At 34.1% G+C, this 14,191-nt stretch overlaps 1 protein-coding gene across 2 annotated transcripts in view; it reads left to right on the plus strand.

The window, feature by feature from the left end:
* Nucleotides 1-14,191, plus strand: part of LOC148620656 (G protein-coupled receptor GRL101-like) — a 77,794-nt gene that overhangs the window by 38,840 nt on the left and 24,763 nt on the right. For both annotated transcript variants that reach the window (XM_088574335.1, XM_088574336.1), the window contains 5 exons: nucleotides 166-282; nucleotides 3,009-3,125; nucleotides 3,510-3,605; nucleotides 3,793-3,909; nucleotides 10,372-10,521. In XM_088574335.1, coding sequence (XP_088430461.1) covers nucleotides 166-282; nucleotides 3,009-3,125; nucleotides 3,510-3,605; nucleotides 3,793-3,909; nucleotides 10,372-10,521 — 597 coding nt within the window. The remainder of the gene's footprint in view (nucleotides 1-165; nucleotides 283-3,008; nucleotides 3,126-3,509; nucleotides 3,606-3,792; nucleotides 3,910-10,371; nucleotides 10,522-14,191) is intronic.

Genomic DNA, 14,191 nt, shown 5'->3' on the forward strand with positions numbered 1-14,191 from the left:
TCATATTTTATAGAATGAAGCTTAATATAGATAAGCCATATCGTGGAATTTGATTTCAGATTCTAGCGACATCAACTCCCAACAACATTGAATATTACATGCACAACAGACAGAATATATTAATCTTATAGAAAACTCAAATTTGTACATATTAATTAATTTCAGAGGTTTACGAGTGCCCACCGACACACGGTAAATGTGCGAACCATTTTTGTGTACCACGTTATTTAGAATGTAACTTTAAGAACGACTGCGGTGATTGGTCAGACGAAAATGATTGTGGTGAGTATTTTATGAAGGCATTAAACTGATTGGTCTTCGAACGGTACTAAACTGACCATCTTTTTGGATTTGCTGGTTTCATTCATCGTAATTTTTTGTTGATATCTCTCAGGAACTTTATACTTATTCTATTATGTGTCCTTGTTCCATTTTTGAAATGTAATATTAATTAGATTTTATAGTTAATACTCCATCTATGTGTATCGCACGATAAGACAAAGTCCTCATAACGATAATCAATAAGAATTTAACCTAGTGTGACCTTTGAAGTACCGAGAGCTCGATTTCTGTCTGACAAGAAGTGAACCCTTAATACCGAGTAAAGATCTTAATTAGTTTCGTATCTTTAAATGTAACCAAAAAAATCAATCAAACAAACAAACAAACAAAAACAAATTGTTTATCTGTTTACTGCTTACATCCTCACCATATTCTGAAGAACAATAAATACTAGCTGATGTAAAACTGTAAAAGGCATAATTTAAGTTTAAAATACCAATATATTCAACTTCGTCCTCTTACATGTTACATCTGCATCATATTATCAACTGTTCGACACCGACTTTAAAGACGAACACTTACTATTTATTTTTTTATTTCATTTTTTAAAGCTAATTCTAATTTCATTGTAAATTCAAGAAGTTCGACTTTGCTTTGTTTAGGCAGCAACCACTGGACTTTCTTTCAGGTGGACTTTAGATTATTTTCTGAGACAAACATTTTTTTTTACCTTTAGCAAAAATAACGTGTATTTTTTCCAGGGCCAATCAAAAACCAATATTAATTGTGTTTTCACCATCTATAATTGATAACAATCTTTTTTTGTCTTTACACTACTTTTTCTGGTCTTAAATTAGACAATAAATTATTAGTTTTATTATTATTTTTTATCATAGTTTTCAGTCAAACTTTTTTTCTGTAAAGTGATAAGTCAAATTATTTCCCCACATTTTCCAAAACAAATTATTTTAAAAAAATATAATAGCGCCCCACTAACCACCACCCCCATGAAAGTCAAATGGTTGATGCCTTAAAGCCATGTGAATTCTGCACATTACTAACTTTTTATTGGTCAATATTTTAGTACACGTACGTATCACATAGAAACAAGTAAGATATCAATTTAAGAATTCTGATAAAAAAAAGACAAAAACAAAAACAATAAATTATATTTTTCAAAAGTGATTCCTTTAGGGGTAAATGTTGAGGAGACAATATCCTACCGTCAAGCTAAAACACAGCACATTGGGGTCGCCGTATGGTCTTAAATACATTAGGAGGAACCTCAAATCATATAGCAAGTTCTAATTGGCCTCGAAATAAATCATTGGAAATAAAGCACATTTTATATCCGTTAATTTAAAATATGAAATAGATTCCTTACTGCTTTATATGTGTTTTTTGTTACAAAAATAATATCTGAAAGGATTAATTTTCGCAAACAAGGGAGGTAGGAAATTACAAAAAAGATATCATTCTTTATTACCCGTCTATCCCAGCCTCGAAACACAATTGTTTTGATCAAAGACGATATTAGTTCACTCCGGTCGACTGAGTGTTGCACTTAATTTCATCTTCAAATGTCGCTGGTTCAGACCACCTTCAAAATAAACATAATCTTCAATTTAACAGGGTTTACGTAATTGATATACCAAAATAAATACTAAATATTTTATAATCCGATTGTGAATGCTGAAAATTGATTGTGTAGAATTTCTCATTATCTTTTTGTCATTTATGAAGTGGTACATATTTTCAGTATATATGACAAAACGACAGTGAAATGGTGCTCATTAAGAAGCATCAGTCAATTCACAAATGTAGTTAATTAACTTTCAAACAGTGCGTTTAATTCTTAAAAACACGAGCGTACACGTGATGCGGACCTCTCAGAACTGGGAAGACATACAGATTTTCTAAAAAGCAAAAGTTATTTCCAAGAAGAAGTCACCAAATTAATGTTTGTTTTGTTTGTTTGTTTGGGTTTAACATCGAGCAGCAATATTTCAGCTATATTCACCAAATTAATCGAACACAGTTGTCGGTGATTTTTTTCTTGATTTTTGGTCGTTTTTAAGTTATTTTTTTTTTTTACAAAAACCTTTTCAATGGAAAAATGAAAAATAAAAATCGAGGCTGTTTCAAAATGTTCAAAGTCTTTTAATTTTTTCAGTAATTTTATGGTAAAGAATAATAAAAAATCAATTAAATTGTTCTTATTAGCTCGTCGTGAAAGCATAAGATATGATCCATTTGGTCAGTGCCTATCTCAAATAACACCCCCAAAATTAGAAAATTGTAGTAAATCAATATTTTCAGCCATGCTGCTGTAATCGACTGCTCGGTGTAAACTGATCTGCACGTGGAAAAATGGCGGGAACTGATCATCGTGACGTAGAATGCATGTGACTACATTCGAAATAGATAGAGTATGAGTTGGTCCCAATCTAACTCAAAAGCACAGCTTTCTCGTTAATTTTAGCCCCACCCATACAATCATCTCGTATAGAGTACTAGTAACTAAAACTTGTCGCTGTCTTAAGCATAAAATCTGTTTGATCAATTCGCGTTTTATTTTCTTTTCCCGAGTTATTTAATTGGACTAATATACCTGATCTCGCGAATTTGCTGGAGCACCAGAAGAGATATTTTACCCTTGCGTACATGTATTTGTTTTATCCTGTTATTTTCTGTACTCCTGTAGTTTGATTAATGTTTATTCACAGTTCGTCCATCATGCTACCCCACTCAGTTCCGGTGTAATAACTCCAGGTGTATATCACATGCCTACCTTTGTGACGGAGATATGGACTGTGAAGATGCCAGTGATGAGACTAACTGTGGTAAGTTCTAGAAGACCACATTTTGATATCAAAATACGAATTTTACTGGGAGCAATAGAACATCTTGCCATGAAGCACAAAATTCTGAAATAACAAAACGAAGTACAATGTAGCTATATACTAGATGAAAAGGGCATAACTAATGGTTTATATTTTTCTCAAGTAAAACAGACATTTTACAAATAAGAAATGTAGCATGACTGTATAATTATGTTTTGTTTTGAATTTTCCTTGTACATGTATGATTAGGTTCTCTTAAATACACCATTGTCTTCAAACGTGATAATACTAACAGGATATATATTTCTGATTTTTTTACCTGTCACATATCAACTTAGAGACACTTGTAACGTTACGTGTAATAATTCTCTTGCCTTTTCCTAGATTCGTATTTCCGATGTGATGATGGCACATACAAAGATATGACACGTGTGTGTGATGGTTGGGTAGATTGCCAGGATCAGTCAGACGAGACGAATTGTGAGTTATAAATCATCAGTAAATGTCAACTATTTCATTCGTATAATCTGTCTAGTTACGGATTGAGAATTTAAGGCGATAGGTTTATCCCATTTTTAAATACAAAAAAACTAGCAAAAAAGATACATGTAACTGTCTTGATTGCATTGAAGATATGTTTTGACGGGGATGTGCATATATTTTGCAGGTGGTCCATGTAAAACTGATGAGTTCCAGTGTAATAATGGACGGTGTATCCGAAAGTCCAACGTCTGTGATGGCGAGTGTGATTGCGGTCATAGTTGTGTCGACGAAAACGAGTGTGGTAAGTATACACAAATGTATTAAATGGATCTACACTAATTCATCCAATTCAATTTAAATTTGAAATGAGTATGTACAGCTATGAATCATGACATCTTCCTGTATTAACTTTGTTAAATTGTTTATTTTCAGTTAACATGTTTTATGAAAGAAATACTTAATATTCAAGTTCCTAAGCAGCAACCATTTTGGTATGTCTGTCGACGCCCTTTTGCCCTATTTTGCAATGCTAACGCCCCGAAATGATAAGAGTGGTGCTTTTGACATCAAACAAAATATGAAAAGAAATAACGAAATAACTATTTATACGATCTTCCGTATACATTTTGTTTCCGGGAAATAACTTGAGTATAAGTGTATGGATCTAGATAAAATTGTACCACAATATGCCATGTCACAAATTAAAAGGAATGCTGGGATTGATTTTGAGGATTGTGAATTAAACCACTATGGAAAAAGGGGCCAGAAACAAGCATTTTCTAAATTTTCGGGCAATAACTCGACTATACTTGAATGGAGCTGTTTGAAATTATACCACAAGGTACATGTCATAATGATTGCTGGGGTAGACGTTGTGATAGGAATCGTTTATGAAGAAGGGTCCCAAAATTCTAGTCAAATCTTATCCTGTTTCAAATATATAGTTAATGAAAATCTGAAAGCAAGCTTGGATGATGAGTCCATACTTTACCCAAGTGTCCAGGGTTCGACCTCTGTGGTCGTATCAAGCTGCACCCTGAGAATCATTTTATCATAAAAATTTTCGATTAAAATTGATTAAAACCATTGATATAAGTAGTAACACGTTGATCTTAATAAAGGTCAACCATCCTTTCCATAAATGTTCGCCCATTTTCTCACAAATTGACCCGGTCAAAGCAATATGAGAAAAAAGATTTCTTGTAAAATGATTTGTGGCAAAATATTTCTAATAAACATGCCATTTATTTAATTATTGGTGTCTATATTTCCATTAGGATGGTGTTAATGTATCGTCCTCATTAATATCTTGTGAAAAGTCTCGCAATATTAGCATTCCTCAGGGTGCAATGTCCTTAGTTAAAATTCACTTGGGCAGAAATTAACATTTTTCCTGTCCATGGTTTGAAGCAATTTTGAATGACCTATTAGCAAATATCTTGAATGGAATATGGTTTATGTGTTAAGATGGTTTCTGTATGAAAAACAAACACAAGACTCCATTATTGTATTCGTTACATCGCGTACTGAATACAATAACATCTTTCTTACGTCAAGACCTGTGACTTCTTTATTGCCTTTATGATGAAGAACACTCACCAAAGATGATCGAATATCAACTCAGGATATTTGTTTTACGGTGCAACTACAATAATGATTGTAAAAGGCTTTTGTGAAGCCAAAACTTTATTTATACAATGTTATTTGTAATTACCGGTACTTGAATGGTGCTTCGAATAAAAAGTAAATGGTTCAGGAGTGTTTATGCTTTAATTTTATGATCACCCATTGTTTATGAACAATTCTAATATTACGTGCTTCAAAGCTTTTTAGACCATAGCAATGGTGAAATGGTGATAAACACGAGACCAACATTTCGTACAACGCGTAGGCTGTGTCTATTCTAAAATAATTTTGTAGAAAATAGTCCTATTAGAATTGAAATAAAGCAATGATCACAAAACAGGTGAATAAATGGAAATGTATAGGTGCTTTGAATTCTATTTGATAAAAGGGATCACCTTGAGTGATATGCAGTACAATAATTTATGTACTTTTTTCATCCTGAAAGGTCAGAATACCATTTGAAACTGACCATTCATCGAAAGGCAACGTTGGCTTGTAAACTTTTCGAAATGCTCCTTTTGTACTACCTTGATTCAAGCTTTCTTTTTTTTTCTTTTTTTGTTTTGTTTTTTTTTCTTTCTCTCTATTTGTTGTGGAGGGGGACTCCATGATGTTTCCTACGATCATCAACCTGCTTGTAATCAATTAAAGAAAATCAGTTGGTAAGGAACATTTTAAATATTTCCGATGAACGATCAATGATAAAATTGGTTTACCAGATTTTGTCACGACAGAAACTATGGTTTCCACGTAATATTTATTTTTTTTCTAAATTTCTAAAGATATTTGGATTTTTCTGTCGATATCTTTGAAACAAAATATAAACACAGGAGCTAGTGACCTATGGTAAGAGACAAAACGCTTCTAAAGACGTTGTGTACGTTGTTGGTGTAACATTCGATTGAACCGGCCGGGGGCTGGTTACAAAAACTGAAATATTGCTATTAAAATGTGGAGTTATCAAAGGCAATATATACACACACACACACACACACACACACACACACACACACACACACACACACACATATATATATATATATATTAAAATGATCGAAAATGGTTGTTGTTTTAAGATTACAATCATAAATCTTTGAAAGCTGCCGCTACTTGTGGAGGGAAAGCATTATTCGATCACAAGAACGTCCATTGTCATATGTGGACGGGTAACATTAAGATGTGCTTGCTTCCCATTTCATCAATATATCTAAGTTGTTTCTTGGCTTATATTGATAAAACGAACTTTTTTGGAAAGAGCAGTTTGTGCTGCAGACGATGTCATATTTTTCATGACGTAATGATAAGATCAAAGCGTATTATAACATAACAAATGTCTCCCCTTTGATGTGGACATTGTAAAAATGGAAAGAAACTGATTTGAAGACATGTTTCACATTTATTTTAAAAGTTATTCGAACAGCTTTTTTTAATCGCGACTTTTATTAACTATATTGACAATTTATTACATAACCCCAATGTAAAAATATATGAAATGTTCAATCAGTCTTTTTGTTAAAAGCCTTTTTATCCATATTTCAATTATGTCACAAATCTTAATTTTTTCGACGTTCGCCATTGGCTACTTTCTTGCTTACGGTTGTAAAATATAACAACGAATAGTATTTTTACCAAAGTATATTCACGCGTAAAGGACTGTATAAATATTCAGAATATCATGTTTGTTCTAAAAAATAATGAGTTTTATTGTCTAATAGTAGATAAATACGCACGTATGTTGTGACGTCACGTTGTCTTTTCCCGACGTTTTCTACACGTTGCGTGCTACCCAGTCTTCATCAAAAGCTTTTTTCGTTAGCTTTGAGTGAACTAATAACTATGAAATTTCGAATTTTACATGTATATATATGTACTGGCTGTACAAATATTGCAAAAATATTTTTTTGAATTTTTTTTTCAAATCGGACTAAAAACAAAACTAAAGAATTATTTGTTCTGGGGTGGTCTTTTTGACCCCTTATAACTCGAGAACCGTAAGAGATATCTCTGATTGGATTATTATTGAGGAATCCATTGAAGAATCCAATGAAATAAAAAATTTCGAAATCGGACAAGAAAAAAAGAAGAAAAAAAAAGTTATGAAAATGTTTTTGGGCGTTGCCCAACTTTGACCCCCTATAACTTGAAAACAGTCCAAAACACATAAAATCTGCTGTACATTTGTGTAGCCGAATTAAAGAACACATTAAAAATAGAATATTTAAAATCGAAAAAGAACCCAATCTACATGGATTCTAATAAAATACGTATTTTTACCGTTTTTGGCCCCATTTTCTAAAGCGGCAGGGGCAAAAGAGTCCGAATTAAATTAGTTGTTGGTAAAATCATATCAACCACAACTAAAGTTATCGCACGGAAACGAAGTGTCCGCAGACCACGACGACGACTGCGCCATAACCTTATACGACAGCAAGTTTTTTTCTTCGTATAATAAAAACGGGAAATTTCGCTCTCAAATTTTCTCAAAGAGGGAGATTTGCTAAGGTTTTGTTTCTCGAAATGTTAAGCAATGTTTTATGTTTAGCTTCACACCTTCTAAAATTCCTAAACGAGTACAATCATGTATTCGGAAATATCAACATACATTTACTACATAAGAGATATGAAATCAAATAGGAAAGATGCACTTTATACGCATTCGCAATATGATTTCCGAGGGGGGGTGCTACTGACTTATTTTTTGCTTGTAGGTTTGTTGGCTTTCTGTTTTAGTGAGGGTTTTTCACTTTTTATTACCGCATCACGAAATTTGTTTTCATAATTCCTAACATTTTTCTCATAGGATAAAATTTCCTTCAAATCATTTTTAAATGATTGATGCCAAACTCTTTACCAAATCAGGATGTAATCTGATCATTTCAGTTGACCAAAACGTACGAAAAATTAATATCAAATCGGATAATTAAATAATAAAACATGTCGTGTGTGTTATTTTATGTACACAATTAAATAAGCACACTTCTTCTTACATGTAACGATTATAGAATTTCGACGTTACCAAAAATGACACCAACACCGTATGCTACGTCTTACAAATCTTTGGAACGTTTGTGTAAAGATTTTACATCAATCTCATCTAAACATCAAAGTAACTTGGATTTATTTCATTCTATTTCAAATGAAAACTTGATAGGCTTTAATAAAACTAAATATGATGCAAACATATCACTGATTTCAAGAGTTCTGTTCTTATCCGAGGTCTACCTCCTTAAGAATAGTATTTGACTTTCATTCCTAATTGGTATATCGGTTTTCAACACTATTTTGAAGGCAAAACAATTCAATTAATAGATTTTATTTGGGGAAGGAGGGTTTGTCAATATTTTAAGTATATGATGATTTACTAGATTGGTCAAAAAGCGATATAAACTATGCAGTAAATTAAAATGAAATTAGCCGTTTCAAACCTCTCGAAATTAACATGGCTTTTCACATACCATACTAATTAATACAAACGGATAGAGTGAAGTATTGGGAGTACTAGACTTGCTACAAGTCCCTCTTTTTATATTAAAGAATATATGAAAAAGTTTATCGCTTGCATGTATCCCTCTGATAGCAGATTTACTAATTATTACGGAAGAGAGGCCAGAAATTAGTAGTGGCGTGATAAGAGAGGTTAATTACATATATATATATATATATATATATATATAACGTCTCAGAATGTGACGACTCTATTAGCTACACTGCTCCATCGGATCAAATTGATACAGGGAAGATATATAAACGTATAGAATGGTCTGAAAAATTCCCAACGATGTTAGAACTGTCAAATTTGCGATGCAAATTTTTGGTCGTTCCCTCCGCGGGACTTGAACTCGTACTGCTGTGACATCTATGGCAACACCGCCTGCACAAAGTCCAGCGCCCTAGACCACTCGGCCAGCTAGGCTATATATAAAAAATATAGCTTTCGCTGGCCGTGTCATTCCTCCTCGTAGGATTAATCTAGGGCTGTAACTTAGTACACGATGTATGGTGGTACGGGACAGCAAATTTGACAGTTCTAACATTGTAGGGAATTTTTCAGACCATTCTATACGTTTATATATCTTCCCTGTATCAATTTGATCCGATGGAGCAGTGTAGCTAATAGAGTCGTCACATTCTGAGACGCTATATATATATTGTATACTAAAATCTATAACAACAAGATAATGACAATTTCTTCTTAAAAATAATAAAGATACATATGCAGTGATCCATCGTGACCTTTTCAACATTTACTGAAATTTATCCGAATTAAAGATGGTAAATTAACTAAAATCGTATCATTCTGGTGTATCACAAATCATTCGCTTCAGATCCATTGTGATAAATGGTTTTTAACTCTGCGATCTAGTGCGGTCTAACATCGACCAATCACCCTTAATCAATCTGGCAAATTAGTTTCCTGTAAAAAAATTCTTCTGAAGACGTGATCCCGTGGTTGATGTGATGCATTAAGACAGAGATATAAGATGATAAATGGTTTAATTAAATTCTATTTCATACATTCCTATCGAAAAACATCATAACGAAGCAGTTGAATTTATCTTGTGTTGCGAACGAGTCGATTAAATTAATTATCAGTTAAGACATGGTATGGGTGCGGGGGCATATGTGATGACCATATGAAAGAATATCCATGCCATAGCCTTAATTAAAAAGTTTCGTCTCGTCGAAATTTTCCCTTCATTTAACTATTTGTCAGGTGCTGAATTCATGATAAATGCATGTTGTCTATTTACTTCTAAATGTCTGTGGCTTTAATTGATAAATTCATATTTTTCTTCGACCTTAAGAAATCTGTAAATGTTGCATTGATTCAGTTTGTTGGATTTGACGGGCTACTGGTTTTTCGATTGATTACGTTTTTTATCGTATTAAAGTGATTGTTGATTCTAACTTAAAAAAAATGGAACCCTCTACAGTTGTTTCTAGAGTGTAAGAAAGCGCTTAAGCTGTCAGTGCACAGCAGTTTCTTATTTAGTTTTAGTTTTCTATGGGTTTTAAGTTCATGTTTTATATAATTTGTTGGTTTATCTCTATTTTCTTTATTTTGTCCTTCCGAATTTCCTATTTTGCATTTACATGTACATGTATCATATATAGTTATTCTTGGTCCTCATTCCAGATGATTATTCCTGTTCTGGAGGTGGAAAGTACCAGTGTATTCGTTACGGGCGAAGAATTCGGACACTTCGTTGTGTCGGCGAAGAATATCTCTGTGATGGACGAAATGACTGCTGGAACACAGCCACCGGATCTGACGAGGATACTTGTTGTAAGTCTGTTTAGCCACATAACTGTATCCTATTACGTTTGAACATGTTTTTATTACCGGAAATACGTCACGCTGCCTCTATTTTAAACCATTATCATACTTTCCTTACCAAAGACACTATTAAATTATTATTATAATATTAAAATTGTTTGATGAAAACAATCTTTTTATTTAAATCATTTTGATTAAAAACGAAAAAAAAAATTCAGAATACACTAACCGTAAATCAGTCTAAACCGGAACCTTTTTCCGATTTATTAAATATGTTCAGAAGCATGCATTACATTCAGACACAAAACACCTCCAAAAACATATCAGTTTTAAAGTCTTAAAGAACCATTTTTTTATACAGGATTCTCTCTATTATCAAATGCCGTTGCGTCTTATCTAATAACTTAACAGATGACTTTATCCAGATGTTTCTGGCATAAATAGTATTGCCGTATTTAGTGGTCTTTACGCATTATAATTCTTAACACAAAACTGTTCCTATATAAAACATATTTAAAACATGTGTCAAACAGTCTAACAGCTTCTTCTAAAAAGAAGCCCAGCGTGCTTCAGTAATTGGAAACCTTTTACAACAATAGTAGAAGTAAATACTGTCTACCTAACGGAAAGGAACTTGACATGAAAATCAAAACAGCCATCGTAGAATCTCGAGTCTTAAAAGAATAGTCTTTAGTGTGAAAAAGTAATAGGATCAAAGGATGTATTTGGAAAGTGTTTAAAGATCACGACGAACGATAGAAATAGTTTTGTGTAGACTTGTTTTAATATCCTTTCACTGACAGGTGCACTGGTGGCCTTTAGTAAATTCAAAGGTTTTACAACTTCTTTTGAATCATTTTCTTTGTGTTTGACCTGTGAATTTCAAACCCAAATCTTATCAAACAGGCCCCGTGCAGGTCCAGGTGTCCAAATAATAGGCCTGCAGCAGCGCTAAGCTTGTCGTACAAGGCGACTAAATAGTGCTCAGAAACATAGCCAGGGGCTAGGCGCTCTGCCCATAGAGCAACTGAGTTGTGTGCCCAAGTTAGTGGAATGGGATACTCCTGGCGTGTTACTTGCTGGGGTTGTCAGGTTATAATACGGAAAACCTGACCGCAAACCATAGTGGTGCACCGTGTTGGGAAAGATGCCACGTTCCTCGCACGTTAAAGAACCCTGCTGTGGTATTTGATAGGAGTAGGAACCTTTGCGCTCCTGCACAGGAGGCTAAATTGCCCGACCCTACCCATCCACCCTTTTATCTTGTGGCAATAAAAATTTGTCGACCCTATTATTCTTGTGTCCCATCCCTTTTGTCATTTCGTCATCTGACCCCACCTCATCATTATACAGACTTGTTGCCAACATTTTGGATATTAGTTTCCACAGACTCTTTAAACAAGTTTGTGTGAAAAGTCAAGATGAAGAAAAACGATCATTACTTCCACTACCGTTTGTCAACAAAGGTATAGATGCAATTGATTTGGCCAACATCCTCCATCACAAAAACGTTACCAACAAAATTTCCCCATATCTAAAAGACAAATCCATACCAATTATTTCATATTCCTATACTTCACACATCGCATCCAAAATTTTCAATTATAAAAGGCTATTGCAGAACCTCGAGATTGAGGAATTTCAAGGCTAAACCACCTGACTGTTCTTGCAAAACCTCTCCATTCAAATATGGTCCTTGTGGTCACGTCGTTACGGGATATTTAACCATCATCGAAAACGAATCTCTGCGTAATATCCTTTCCTAAGGTCCTAAGTACCGTGAACCACGCTCCATAAATTGGAATTATAACTTTAAAGTTCTTATGAATGCCGTCGAGGACTATGCAAGAAAATGGATAAACGAGAACAAGAAGACATTGATTCTCTGTCAGAGTGGTTAAAGGCCGTGAGGTCTTAAATTTTGAAACGAATGAAAGTTTTAAGTAGGTCAATGAGTGCCAAGGCTACATCAGTTGTCAAAGACCCCGATGTAGCAAAAACATTGTCAACTATACATGACAAGTATGTTGTCGTACCAGCAGACAAAGCCTAAAACAACATTGTTTTTGTCTGCAAAAAGTTTTATATCCAATGTTTATTATCAGAGGTAGACGTAGAAAATAATAGCAGTGATAAGACCTATACTGCTACCACTCTCTCCAAAGAAGAGATTGTGGAAAACCATAAATCTGTGCTATCCTCTTTTGGTCTCTCTACCAAGGACGATGATTGTGATTTACCGTCTATGTACTGGATTCCTAAACTTCACAAGAATCCATACAAACAACGTTTCATAGCTGGATCTGCAAAATGTACCACCAAACCTCTTTCAAAACTTTTAACTTCTATACTCACAACTGTCGAAGAGGGTCTGCAGTCCTACCACAACACTTGTTACTCCCGTAGTGGTATTAATTCAATGTGGATACTGAAAAATTCGAAAGATCTTTTGGAGACAATCAGTTCAAGACTACTATCTGAATATAATAGCATTAAAACCTATGATTTTTCAACACTGTATACTTTTATTCCCCATACTTAGTTAAAATCCCAACTTAAAAAAATTATACACCGTTGTTCTTTTCCAAAAAAGATGGTACACCTAGATACAAATATATAGTTCTTGGTAGAGATTCCTCATACTTTGTAGAAAATAATTCCAAATCATCTTCCAAATATACAAAGGAAGATGTTTACACAATGCTGGAATTTTTAATTGACAACATATTTGTCCAGTGTGGTGGACGTGTTTTTCAACAAACGGTCGGCTTTCCAATGGGAACAAATTGTGCTCTTTACTTGCTGACTTATTCCGTCACTATTATGACGCTGACTTAATAGCTGATCTGATCAGAAAGAAAGAATATCGTTTGGCCAGATCCTTCAATCTCAGTTTCCGGGTATTTGATACATTGCAACTACCCAAAAGAACTTGAGATAAAGGATACTACAGATACTGTGAAGTCAGCCTCATATCTTGACCTACTTAGAAATCGATGGTAAAGGAAAACTATTGATAAAACTTTATGACAAACGTGGTGACTTTTCATTCAGAATTGTCAACTTTCCTTTCATTTGTGGCAACATCCCTTCGGCTCCTGCGTATGGAGTATTCATATCACAACTCATACGTTATGCCAGAGCTTGCCGAAACTACGCAGACTTTTTGTATCGCGCTAGAAGTCTAACAAATAGGTTTCTGGAACAGGGTTATGTTGCTACAAGATTGTAGTTATCACTACAGAAGTTTTATGGTCGTCATCATGAACTCGTGGATCGTTATGATGTATCCATCAGCACCATGAAAACTGATTTATTCAACGTCTCATAGTTTTCTTTTCCAAGTTTGTCTACCCCGGACTTGACTTTTTATGAGCAACTCGGCGGGTGTTTCTAGAAAAGCAGAGGACGCTTACCCTACCGGTGCACCTGGTCCATGCTCCCAGTTTTTAGTGGAGTCCCAGTTGCTTATTTACTTTTGTTGCTTTGTATGTATGATTTTAGTTGCTTTATGTTCTTTGTTGTGTATGTCTGTTTTCCATGTCTGGTCTTTGTCCCTGGATCGCATTCTTTTGATTACCGCTATAACCTTTGTTCCCTTGATTACTCCTTCAATTCATGTTCATTTTATCATCCCTTTCACGTTCATCGCCTGAATATAGCTGCAGTATTGCGACTC

The sequence above is a fragment of the Perna viridis genome, chromosome 3 (genome assembly GCF_037379345.1).
Source record: "Perna viridis isolate PV_CMFRI_1.1 ecotype Kerala chromosome 3, ASM3737934v1, whole genome shotgun sequence".
Taxonomy (NCBI): Eukaryota; Metazoa; Mollusca; class Bivalvia; order Mytilida; family Mytilidae; genus Perna; species Perna viridis.